At 37.1% G+C, this 12,220-nt stretch overlaps 3 protein-coding genes across 3 annotated transcripts; 1 reads left to right on the forward strand and 2 right to left on the reverse strand.

Moving 5' to 3' along the window:
• Nucleotides 1-7,485, forward strand: LOC133530574 (facilitated trehalose transporter Tret1-like). Its single transcript, XM_061868538.1, has 4 exons — nucleotides 1-1,679; nucleotides 4,766-4,898; nucleotides 5,828-5,990; nucleotides 6,335-7,485. Exons 1-4 carry the CDS (start codon nucleotides 1,572-1,574, stop codon nucleotides 7,374-7,376), a joined length of 1,446 nt encoding a protein of 481 aa, XP_061724522.1. The 5' UTR covers nucleotides 1-1,571; the 3' UTR covers nucleotides 7,377-7,485.
• Nucleotides 7,486-7,837: 352 nt separating this feature from the next.
• On the reverse strand, nucleotides 7,838-8,639 carry LOC133530582 (protein lethal(2)essential for life-like). Its single transcript, XM_061868547.1, has one exon. The coding sequence runs from the start codon at nucleotides 8,407-8,409 to the stop codon at nucleotides 7,900-7,902; it is 510 nt and encodes a 169-aa protein (XP_061724531.1). The 5' UTR covers nucleotides 8,410-8,639; the 3' UTR covers nucleotides 7,838-7,899.
• A 2,552-nt stretch (nucleotides 8,640-11,191) lies between these two features.
• On the reverse strand, nucleotides 11,192-11,865 carry LOC133530583 (protein lethal(2)essential for life-like). The gene has a single exon (XM_061868548.1). It carries the CDS (start codon nucleotides 11,719-11,721, stop codon nucleotides 11,239-11,241), a length of 483 nt encoding a protein of 160 aa, XP_061724532.1. The 5' UTR covers nucleotides 11,722-11,865; the 3' UTR covers nucleotides 11,192-11,238.
• Between the last annotated feature and the right edge of the window lie 355 nt (nucleotides 11,866-12,220).

Below are 12,220 nucleotides of genomic sequence, written 5' to 3' on the forward strand. Positions count from 1 at the left end.
TATAATAACAAAACTTTACTACTTAAATAAATAAAAAAATATGTTTATTAAGATAAAGAAAAAATAATGGTATATACTTAAATTAAGTATAGACTAAATAAATAAATAAAACATACACCCACTTATCTTAGGTCTTCCAGATCAGTCCCTTGCGGAAGGCATAAGGCTGGCCACATTCCCACGCTGAATAGCATTGCCTATTCTTTGGCCTAGGAATGAGCCAGCTCTAGGGTCACCCGTAGTCTCAATCAGCCTTTTTTAGGCCCTGAATAAGTTTATTGGCGTTACGACTCCAGGGCCCGGGGTCTTTACCGCGAACGCCGCAAATATGTGGTTGTTTGTAAGACCAGGATATTTGCGTCGCTTTAGGGTTTCGGCTGCTGGCGCTGGGCTGGTCCGCCGGCTCGCATAGATGTGGTGGCTAGATGGGACGGCGCTGGTATCTACAATGTGTAGCATCCCGTGGCTAAAGGCTAAACTTATTTAGTTAAAATAATTTGCAAACTAAGAGATTGTATCTGGATTCTGATTGTACCTTTAACATTTAAATAAAGTGTACGCCCGAAAAGGATCAAACTGTACTCATCAAAAAATGTACCTAGTCATATTCTTGTACCTACACAGCTTACATACTAATTTTTCTGATTTCTGATTGAAATGACATAAATGGGACGGCATTCAAACATTTCAGTTCTCGGGAAAGTGATGGTAAAATTTGTTAATATGGTCAATTGGTAAGTTCAGTGATTCAAATTCAAGTCGACCTTGCACAGACTACTGGGCGATGTTATTTTTAGGTGTCTCAGGTGTTTCATAAGAATCATAAGAGTTCAGAACATTGCAGTGTACATTTATTCGATAGCGTAGAAACAGCGCGCCAAGCGGCACGTTTTGGAAAAACAAATTCGCATACAAAATTTAAACTTAACGCAAACGCGTACGTCCCGTCACGCTATCGAATAAATTTACACTAGGGGTACAGTAAAATTGTAGGTATGATATTGATAGAAGTGGCGATTATTCTTTGGTTGCTTATTTTTTCGTTAGATTTCGATAAAATCTGGTAAAAAAATCTATCAATAGACAGAGTATATCCTCCACCATGCCCCAAAAATTCTTCCACCGAGTTACGAAAATGTATAGTACTTTTCGTGTCCACACTTTACTTAATTTTTTGTTCCAAATTGGATTTGTTGCGCGCAGAATATGGAGCTCTTCAAATCAGCCAAATTTTGAACAATTCTAACGAAAACAAATTAAAAATCAGCCATGTTAAAGTATAGTCTACCGACAAATTTGTTTGACTGACTATATATAGATAGAAACAATAAGACTCGGCTTATACAGCTGCTAGTCACGGTTAGTCACTTAAGAAAATGTCAATTTTCCAGTATCATTAACACAGAATCGTAAGAAGGCAAGTAATTAAATTATAATTTAGTTTGCAACAAGGTACAGTCAAATGTGGGCGTGTTTTGCTAAAAATAATCAAAGTAAATAAAAAAATATTATTTACATATTGTTTAGTACAAAAACAGCTGTTACATTATTGTACCTGTTTGTATTTATTAATGAACGCAATAAAAATAATTGGAATATTAATGAAGATATTGAAAACAAATGTTTTGGAGGGAATTAACAATAATGAAATTAGGAGTTCTCAACATTTATACAAACAGGTGAGTTTCAGGCTTAATATATTTTTGTATCTCTTATATTACGAAAGTGGGTCATGCATTTATTATCTGAGAAACAGCCCCAAAAGTAAGTAGTTCCTAATATATTGGATGTTGGATCGTACATAGCTATTTCTCGTTCACACAGTGGAGCGGCCTTACAGAACAGACATACGAGTAGACACAGTGTTGGCCGAACGTTAATTAGAATTAACCATTTTATATGTACAAATAGATATATTATCATAACAATTAATAATGAAAACTAAAACTATAACGAAAATATGACTAAATTAAATTTAAAATAAAACTAAAATAAATCTAAAATGGCCCCTGCGGCATAGTACCGAAGACGATAGCAGCATTTCCTCGCTGGATCGTTAGACTGATGCGTTGAGCGAGGAGCGAAGAAGCTGCTCTTTGATCTTCGTTCGTTACGGTTTACGGTTCAATTTGTAACGGTTATAGTTTTCAATATGGTCAATTCTAATTAACGTTCGGCCAACACTGCATAGACCAACATCAGTGTTAAGCTGGCCATACACACTGGTATGCCTTGCCTGCGCAGTTTTATCAACTGCACAGGTAAAGTAAAACAGAACGTGTGTCGCATTCGTCTGTGCAGTTTCCTATACAGTTTCACCTGTGCAGTTGAACTGCGCAGGCATACTCTAGTAGTGTGTATGGCCAGCTTTACCGCGTTATTGTCCCGTTTTATATAATTACCCGATTTTGCCATGTTAATGTAACCGTTACATTAACATGGCTCTATGGGCACATCAACTTACATCTCATCTTAAGATACCTTGCGATATATAGCTCGGTATATTATTATTTATTATATATATTATCGCTCCGTCTGTAACGGGCTTAAACCGTAAGGGGGCGTCCATAAATTACGTGAGGCTTTTTTGAGAATTTTTTGACCCCCCCACCCCCCCTGGTGAGATTTCGTCATGTTTTTCTTAAGCCCCCCCCCCCCCTCCTAATCTCACGTGAGATTTTTTTAATTTGTGTACAGGCTGTAATCGCGATGGATTATAAAAAAATAAGCAAAACTTTAATTCATATTATTATTTTTATTCAAGACTAGCAAAGACTAGTAATTGAGATTTCAGAGTATTGCGGTAGTTGAAAATCGATGCGATAAAATTAAATAATTATAATAATAAAATACTAATAAATAATAATAATTATAAAAAAAATAATGAATTGATAATAATAATAAATAAAGGTGCATTAATACGTTTAATCTGTATTTTTAGCATATCTAAATTAAAAATTTCACTTTCAGGCCTACATTTCTTTTTTTTTTGTAACAATTTCTGGAGATGAACTTTATAAAAAACTTACACATCTATTGAAAGTGCTTGAGTTTATTTTTCTGCACCGCGATCTTGAAATGTTTTGCACATAGAATCAAATTTATAATATAAATTTATGAAGATATTAAACCTACTTTAAAGAGGAACGCCAGAGTATTTCGGGCCTTTCTTTCCTCTGCTTCTCTAAGAAGCTGATTAACCTCATGTTGAACAAGTTTAACCAAATCCTCTTCATCGGGAACTTTTGTTTTGCTGTATTCCATAATTTTACCATTTCTTCTTGACAGCATATTTTTGTCTTGTAGACGTCTCTTTTAACGTAAGCATTATAATATTCTCGGAAGTTCATTCTGAATCATTAAAAACGTCTCTAGAATGGTTATTAAGTGAAATATTTACTCGGGTAAAGGAAGCAGGTCAAAACTTGTACGAGCATCGCTATTACTCGGCTCTTTACGCTGCGTCGTTTGTCACACGTGTCGATACGGCTGGTCGATAACTGTTAAACAATCGAAGGGCTACTGTGCTGCTCTGCGGGGTCCCGGCAGATACGGCAAACACTATTTTGTGAAATTTGCTATTTTTTTCTAAAAAAATTTTTTATTCCGATTCAACTTTACTTCCACGCAAATTTACACTTTTTTCCACTAAGAAAAAAATTACGTGATATTTGCTAAAAACGCCCCTCCCCCCCGAGTGAGATTTGGTAAGATTAAGCTTAACCCCCTCACCCCCTTGAACGCCTCACGTAATTTATGGACGCCCCCTAAAATGAGTTTAAGAAATATATCTTGTTTTTCATGTCTTTCTTCTGCAAAATGATGATTGTTATGATTGATAACTTAATAATAGGTAAGTATTGATGATTACTTGATTACGGTAGACGATTTTCTTTCTTGAATATTAAGAGAATTAATTGTTGTCGTGTTTAAGTCATTATGGAAGTGATAATGTGATCATTATAATAGTGACGTCCTTTTTCATGGTTATTACGATTGTTTCTGTAAATGTCTTGATTTAAATAAAAACAATGCAATATACATATATGAATATAATGAAGGATAACATTGTAGAAAATGTAAAGGGGTTCAATGACTGAAAAACTGTAGGTATAGTTTAAATTAAATCATCATTTTACTCGTACACCCTACATATTTTGGAAAAGAAACAAAAAAAAAATATATTTCATAAATAAGATTTTGGCAAACATAACATTTTTGGTACAAGCTTTTATCGCTGACTGTACCAACTTTTCTGATCAAAGGCAACTAATACTAACCGAGACAATTCTAAAATTAGTTCCATGTTATAATATTGCATTGTTATCCGATTTACATATTTAATGTATGCAAAATTTCAGCTCAATCGAAAATCGGGATGTGGGTCAAATTTAGCTCAAATAAGTCAAACTATACTTGCTAGGTTATTTTTTAGGATGCTTATTTACTAGCGAGTTGAAAGCGAGACGAGCGCGCAGCGATTTCGCTCCCATCCCATCTCAGTATGTCAGTACGAAGCGTACTTACTGTACTATTTTTTTTAACCAGTGTGTAACCGCCATACGAGAAATAAATAAATAAATAGTACGCAGCGAAATAGTTGCGCGCTCGCGGCGAACTCACTGGAGAGGCGAGCATCGCTTTCAACTTGCTCGGCAATCGATGGTGTGATAGGCCCCCAGAACGTGGTTACACCTAGTGGCTGAGTCATTTGATTATCCGAATTAAGTAAGGATTATCAAGTGCTTAAAGAAGACCGTTTTAGGTGCTGGCAACCCTCGCATCAAGCCTTCTCTGCCTGTCTGCGGGCCTGACCAATGGCATCAGTGCTGTTCTCCTGCCGATGCTGATGCAAGATACCTCCCTCTCGTGGGACTCAGGATTTGGATCTTGGTTAGGTTAGTTGCCAGTGCCGTCAGAGGTTCCTCAAAAGACAAATCAGGTTCCCAGGAATTTCAAGGTTTGTTAAACTAAACTATTCATGATTTTAGCAGCTACCGCTGACTACAGGTCTCCCTGGTGGAAGGATGGAGATAGTGATTGGTCGTGGCCTTTATTCAATGGTTTCCTGCAATTTTGAAAAGAGTCTTCTGATTGTGTCCTCTGTTTCATGGTTGCCACGGTAAGACATTAGTAGGTTCAAGTATACCAAGTGCTAAGAACCCTCGCCTGGAGCCACTTATACCTGTCTGCGGGCCTGACCAATGGCATCAGTACTGTGCTGCTGCTGAAGCTGTTGTACGATTCGTCTCTCTCGTGGGGCTCAGGATTTGGATCTTAGTTTTCAAGGTTCGCCACAATTTACACAATAGGATATGTAGGGATATCAGATTCCGACTCTATCATCATATCAGCTAAAATACTGCTGGATGCATGCCTCCCCCATGGATCTCCATAGCGACTATTCCTGGCCTTCCAATGGCTTCCTGCGATCTTGACAAGAGCCTTCTATGATTGCGTCCTCCGGTTCTAATTCGGAAAAATATACTAGATGTACCACTGATGATACCACTCTAAAGAAGCAAAAAGTAGAAACTGCCTTTTTGTATTTCTTTAAACATTTAATTATTGTTTGTTATTCAAAAGAAAGCGTTAATGCAAAAATAAAAAGGACATGCTGTCGTAGGCCATTTATTAGCAGCTGTTTTTTTCCAAACGCCTTCCGATATCCGATATCGGATCGGAAAATGTTAAAATGATCGAATTTAAACTGTCGTGAGACTAGCATTAAACCGTAAAATAAGTTTAATGTGAAAATGCATTAAGAGTGTCAAGATTTTTTCTTTAAATTCTTAAGTACCTTTCATTCAATTGATACTGTTTTCAGCGGCCATAGCTCCAATTTCATCGATCCTGGGCTGCGTGTGCGTCGGGACGCTGCTGGATGGCTTTGGAAGGAGGAATGTCCATATCATCCTGGCTTTCCCCTTTATTGCAGGGTGGCTGGCTATGGCGTTTGCTAAGGACTTCCCTACAATGATGGTTGGGAGGTTAGTGCCTTTGAGACTATCCTTTGAGCTTTTGTTTGTACCCAATATAACCCAATCGAGTTACGTAAACAATGATAATTGTACATATTTAAGGCGTCACATTATCTCGCACCCACTTAAATATCTTGTCGTAGATACTTGACATACATAATTATTTAACAAATTCAAGGCTGACGTGGTTTACCCATTTACGGGATGTATCCGTCCACTAAGAAATTGTCTGTTCCTCACAGATGTGAGAAGTTTATAAAATTTATATATTCTTATGTTAGTAGGAAGGTATGTGTCAATGGACCTTTGATGCCTGAAAATAAAGGTTTAATTTTTATTATTTCTGTTTTCAGGTTCCTCACTGGTTTAAGCTACGGCGCCATCCGCCCCACCACAATCATCTATCTGGGAGAAATAAGCGACCCAAAATACAGAGGCATCATACTCCTATGTCCATCTCTGGCTTTAAATTTAGGAGTACTTCTAAGTCATGTCATAGGTAGTTTCATTTACTGGAGGACATCGCTTTTGATATGTATCGCGCCCAGTGCAATGTTGTTTCCGATGCTCTTCTTTATAAAAGAGAGTCCTTACTGGCTGATAGCTCAAGGAAGGGTGGAGGAAGGTGTCGAATGTTTTAGGTGGTTTAGAGGAAGTGGGGCAGCAGCAGAAAGCGAACTGCAAAATGTGGTCGAAAAACAAAAAGGGAAAACGTCTAAATTCAGTGTAAAAGAACTGTTTGATACATTACTTAGTAGCGCATTTATAAGACCAACTATAACCGTTGTTTTCATCTTCTTAACAGTTCAAATGTGCGGTATCAACGCATTTCCGTTTTACGCTTACGATTTATTAAGAACTATGTTTAGCGAAAGCCATATTGCTACATTATTTTTTATAATAGCAGTAGATTTGATAAGAGTAACGGTAAGTATTGTAGTTTGCTTGTTTGGGAAGAAAATGCGTCGGAAATTGACGTTTGTGGCTGCTGCTTACGGGACAACTGTAATTCTGTTCGGTTTGGTGGTTTGCGGGTTTTATAAAAACTTATTTATACTGCCTTTAACACTTCTGGTGCTATATACTTCTTTAGCCAGCGCCATAGCCAGTTTAGGATGGACTTTTATAGCCGAACTATATCCAACTAAGGTGAGAGGTATAGGGTCTGGTTTAAGTGGTGTAATATGTTTTGGTTTACTCTCTATATGTGTTAAATTTACCCCTGACTTGCTATGGTCAGGAGAACCAGTGATGTACGGTGTTTTTGCTTGTGTGACGGGTGTGAGTGCTGTTGTCTTGACGTTTATATTGCCTGAGACGAACGGAAGGAGGCTGCAGGATATAGAAGATAGTTATAATAAGAAAGATAAGGATATCATAGTTACTCCATTGTAAATACCATGTCAGAGCCGCTTGAGTTACCAGTAATAATGTACGAGTATGTAAGCAAATTATAATTACTCAATTAACTCAAATAAAGTACCTATTCTGATTACAGTGATTACCAATGTGTTTTAATTTTACCCTATACTTATATGTAATATAGCTAAGTATAATGGACGGGAGTCGGCTTACAAGATAAATACATATATAAATTATTGTACAAAAAGTACCAGAACAAGTGCCAAATAGAGGGTGTGAGTGTTTCAATAATGGTGAATGTAATGTACAGTCACCATCAGATGTAACAGAACGGCCGAGATGCGTAAATATATCTGAACACTCTAACGCCTTGACAATAAAAGCGTTTTCAGATCATCGTAAGCACCTTGGCCGCTCCGATATATATACCCACCTAATATACCTATACCTTCCTACTTTATACACTCTGTCACTTATAAAATAAAAGAACAAAATAAAAAAAAAGAATTTAATAAATGTATAAAATCAGTCTCACTTAACAATCAAACTATAAATACTAAGCTTCCTTGGGCGCCTCCTCAGCGCCACTGACACTCCTAACGGGCCCCGTGTGTGTGATCGGCACTGAGCGTTCTCCTTTCGCCTCTTCAGCCTTCAAAGGAGCAACCACTGTCAACACACCATCCGACGACAACCTGGACTGTACAGCATCAGGATTAGAACCTTCCGGCAGCTTGAACCTTCTCGAGAACTGTCTAGATATAAAACCGTGCTCGTCCTTCTTTTCTTCATGTTTCCCTTCGACAACTATGTATCCGTTGGAGGTTTTTACTGTGATTTCGTCTGGAGAAAAATGCTGGACGTCCACGTTGACCTGCCACTTGTCCTTGTCGACTTTGATGGTGGAACCGTCCTGTGGCCACCAGGGTTTGAGACGGGAAACGATTGGGCTGGTCGCTGCGCCTAATATGTCTTCAGGTGTCAAAGTGAGGCCGAAGTTCTGGTCGAGAAGCCGGCGAGGCCATTGCGGCACCGAGTAGTCGAAGAAGTATGGGCAGAGAGACATTTTGCTTGTGTTTGGTTTGTTTCTGGTTCGCGATCGTTTTCAGACTGAAGGAATGTGCGAGCGCTGGGATATATATAGGTGGGTTGGCAAACATTGGCGTATTATTTAGAGACTCTCGATGCATGTTCGTTTAGATGCGAGAAGCTTCTTTATTAGATTATATCATTAGATGACCTTATAAACACGAGCAATAGAGTTTAGTTTAAATTGTAGGTGTGAATCTTAGTGATATGTGTTTGTACGGATGAAGATTCTTAACCTTTTTGGTGTCGTTTGAACCCATTATAGCCCCATTTTACTACAGAGGCCCCTAAGTCGTTTTTACATACTCGTATATCTATATATGTAAAATAAATCGGTTTTGGATATAAGGAAAGGCATTAAAAGTTCATGTCATTTTGTAAACTAGTTAAGAGAGTTTCACTCCATATTCCGAATGAGTCCAACTTCCAATTGCATTAATCAATCAACCAATTTTACGTAGAGTTTTGCATATGGTATTTACTATTTAAGCATAAATGTCCCTATCTATACTTCCGATTAAATCTAATATCGAGAAAAGGTGAGAAACATCTAGATCGGCACACACTGTACGATCATTGTCCACTCGGTAGCGTAAAAATACAATTAGGTATTACCTAAAAGGTACAGGGAATTGTTCAAATTAAGGGGTCACTTTCAGTCAGACCAAGCTAACTTGGCAGCGATTTTGATAGCCCAGGCGATGAGTGTTATTTTAAACGTCAAGTACTTATAAGGAGTGTATTATACGAACTGAAGGAAACGTGAAAAAATTATAATACATTACCTAGCTCTTAATTACATCATATTATTTTCTAGATCGTTAGATTAACATTTACTACATCTATCAGTATTTTTTTGTATTTTCACGTATTTTTGTTGACATGAACACTCCAGAACTTTATACCATCGATACTGAAAATATGCATCACAAATATAATTTTAGCACATTCATAAGACGCGTTTGTATTTAACCGAGCTTCAATTCTAATGACATTGCCAGAAGGTCGTATTTGTCATGGCATAAATGGTTTTGATAAGGCAATGTTAAAGACAACTAGTATTCAAGTATGTTTACGTTGAGTCATGGCTCATGGGCGACCTTCCAGAATTTCGTAAGTATGAATTATTACGTGTCTTACGTGTCACATTGAGTTACGTCGGTCTTATGATTTGTGTACTTACGTTTGATTTTTTCCGGTAGGAATATAGTTATATTCCTACCCGAAAAAATAAAAACAAAGAAATGTATTCCTTGTGTTTAGATTTAGTCAGGTATTGTACAATATTTAATTAAACTTACATTAGTATAGCATTAAACATTGGTTATTTTTTACTAAAACATTATTTTTGTCTTAAAGGAAGGGGAAAACCTCAAAAAATGCTCGGACTAGACGAGAACCATCTAAAATCTTCGTTTATGAAACTACAAAATAAATATTCTTTAGGAAATAAGAAAATGACTTTACTCCTAGAAAAACAAATCAAAGCATACTTTCGAGCGAATAATAATGACATAAGTAAACTTGAAACTTGGAATTATGGAAGCTATTAAATCAAACGAATAAAAAATAGAAATTTCTTTCTTTGTTACCTAGCCAATTAATTAGTGGAATGAATTAAGTACACTTTTCTAGAAAAAGTCTGGGCGCAAACATAAGAGAGATGACGAACGTTCTTTGAGACAAGATATATGTAGTTTTATTGTTTTATTTCCGAGAGTTGGCATCTTTTTGGGGAATTGGGGTAGTAATGGCGTTAGCTCGATAATGTTATTTCCCTTTGTTTACCTAGTTACATAGGTAAACAGAGTGGTTACACAGAAAACATTGTGACCATTTCTCTAGGTATTCTACAGTGGTATCGATATACGGGACAGATACAAATACGGGACGCGATCTTTCAATACGGTGGCAGTCCGTATATACGGGACGTAGGGCAACCCTACCTATACCTATAAAATTATAGGTAGGTATCATAAGATAGATTGGAAAGTCGAATTAACCCTGAAAACCCTAAGTTGTAGGGTCCAGGCTCTATTTTGGTCCATTTGACGAAATTTGAATATAAACCTAGCTACCTTGCCACAAAAAGGAGACCGTCGATTTTGTTAAGCCACTTGGGCCCAGAACAAACTGGAGCGTATTGGATTGAAACGAACGTTGGTCTATTTTTTTTTTTGATAACTTACATTTATATGATAACGATTGGTCACGATCTGTTACGATGGGATCCAGGAGAAATCAAGGAAACAACAAATAATATGAATAGGCACACCCATAGTGCTTTGGGTATTTTAATAGTAAGGCAGTGTCGTGCCTAAGCCGCGCTGTAACAGAACAGTGGGCCTACCGCGAAAACCGAAATTCGCAAATTGCGGGGATCTTTTTTTTTTCCCTCGTTGAGCTCTGGCAACCTTACTCACCGGCAGGAACACAACACTATGCGTAGATCTTTCTCTTTTACTCTCACTAAGACGTAATTAGAGTGACAGAGAAAAATGCCCGCAATTGTCGAACTTCGATTTTCGCGGTTATAGCCCAGTGCAGTACACACGTTCCTAACAAGAGAACCTTAGACCCAGTGGTTAGTCCTAACGACGGTGGCAAATTGGCAATATTCGTACTTGACCGTTAAGCTGCTTCCCATAAAACTGTCAGTGTCACATCTACATATATGTAGATTAAGTACCTATTTAGCCGATTTGTACGAAGCAAGCTGATAAAACTACATCTAGCATAGCTAACAAAAAAGCAAGAAACATTATCAAAATCAAAACTTTACTTGGACATTAGGAGACTATTTTACTTATTTATCCTTCTTCTTTTTACACTCTTCAATTATTTTCTTACAATAATCAGCAGTGGACACTTTCTCAGCTTTCTGCACCTCAACGATCGACTGCTCCGGCACATTGTCAGTAAGAGAAATAGGCACAGACATCTCACAAGGCAAATTTATTTCACAATACTCTCTAGGTGCCGTAATAGTTAAAGTACCATTGGGAGATAATTCAGATTTTATTTGTTGAGGGTTGCAACCTTTTGGAAGCTTGAATTTTCTCGTAAACTGCCTTAAAACGTAACCTCTCTTCGTTTCTCGTTCCTGTTTGCCTTCGATGCATACGTATTCTGGTCTTGCTTTGACTCTGATCTCTTCTTTGGCGAATTGGTGTACATTTATAGTTATTTCGAACTTATCTTTGCCTATTTTGATGGTTGGCCTGAGATTTCTGATCTGTTGGAAGGACACTGTTGGTAGAATGCGGCCGCAGAATGGTCTTAAAATCATTTTGACGTAGTTTTTTAGTCTTTAATGAATAACAAACACTTTACAATTTTATTTGCTACCTACATGTTTATAATTTGTTGTCAGTGTCAAAGACAATTTTGGCAGTTTAAGTTTTTAAAATCTACTTATATATTAAGAATATTTAATAATACAATAATACTCATTATTAAAAAAAAAATTGATAACTGTATTAATTTAATATGGGTGTCTTTCTCGTTTATAAAAAAAACGTTCATAATAAAATAAAAAACTTTTGATGTAAGCGCCATCTGTCGTCGAGTAGTGAAACGGAACACTACCATTTTATATTTACAGTTAGTATTGTCGCTGCCGTCTATGTCGTATGCTACGTTTCAGATGGTTTCATGATTTTGCCATCAGCAAAAGTATTTTGGTAATATTCGTCAATACGTACTTAGCTGCATACATAATGCATTCGATCGATATCTAGAAAAAAAAAAGAAATTTCGCGAATGTGCCGGTCGCCGGCCGGCTTGTC

This window comes from Cydia pomonella, chromosome 23 (assembly GCF_033807575.1).
Source record: "Cydia pomonella isolate Wapato2018A chromosome 23, ilCydPomo1, whole genome shotgun sequence".
Classification (NCBI taxonomy): domain Eukaryota; kingdom Metazoa; phylum Arthropoda; class Insecta; order Lepidoptera; family Tortricidae; genus Cydia; species Cydia pomonella.

Bases quoted from the DNA above. Each gene is read 5' to 3' on its own strand.
- LOC133530583 (XM_061868548.1), bottom strand. From the start codon at position 11,721: ATGATTTTAAGACCATTCTGCGGCCGCATTCTACCAACAGTGTCCTTC.
- LOC133530574 (XM_061868538.1), top strand. From the start codon at position 1,572: ATGAACGCAATAAAAATAATTGGAATATTAATGAAGATATTGAAAACA. The intron at 1,680-4,765 runs GTGAGTTTCAGG...AGACCGTTTTAG, and splicing joins CTCAACATTTATACAAACAG to GTGCTGGCAACCCTCGCATC. The intron at 5,991-6,334 runs GTTAGTGCCTTT...TTCTGTTTTCAG, and splicing joins CCTACAATGATGGTTGGGAG to GTTCCTCACTGGTTTAAGCT.
- LOC133530582 (XM_061868547.1), bottom strand. From the start codon at position 8,409: ATGTCTCTCTGCCCATACTTCTTCGACTACTCGGTGCCGCAATGGCCT.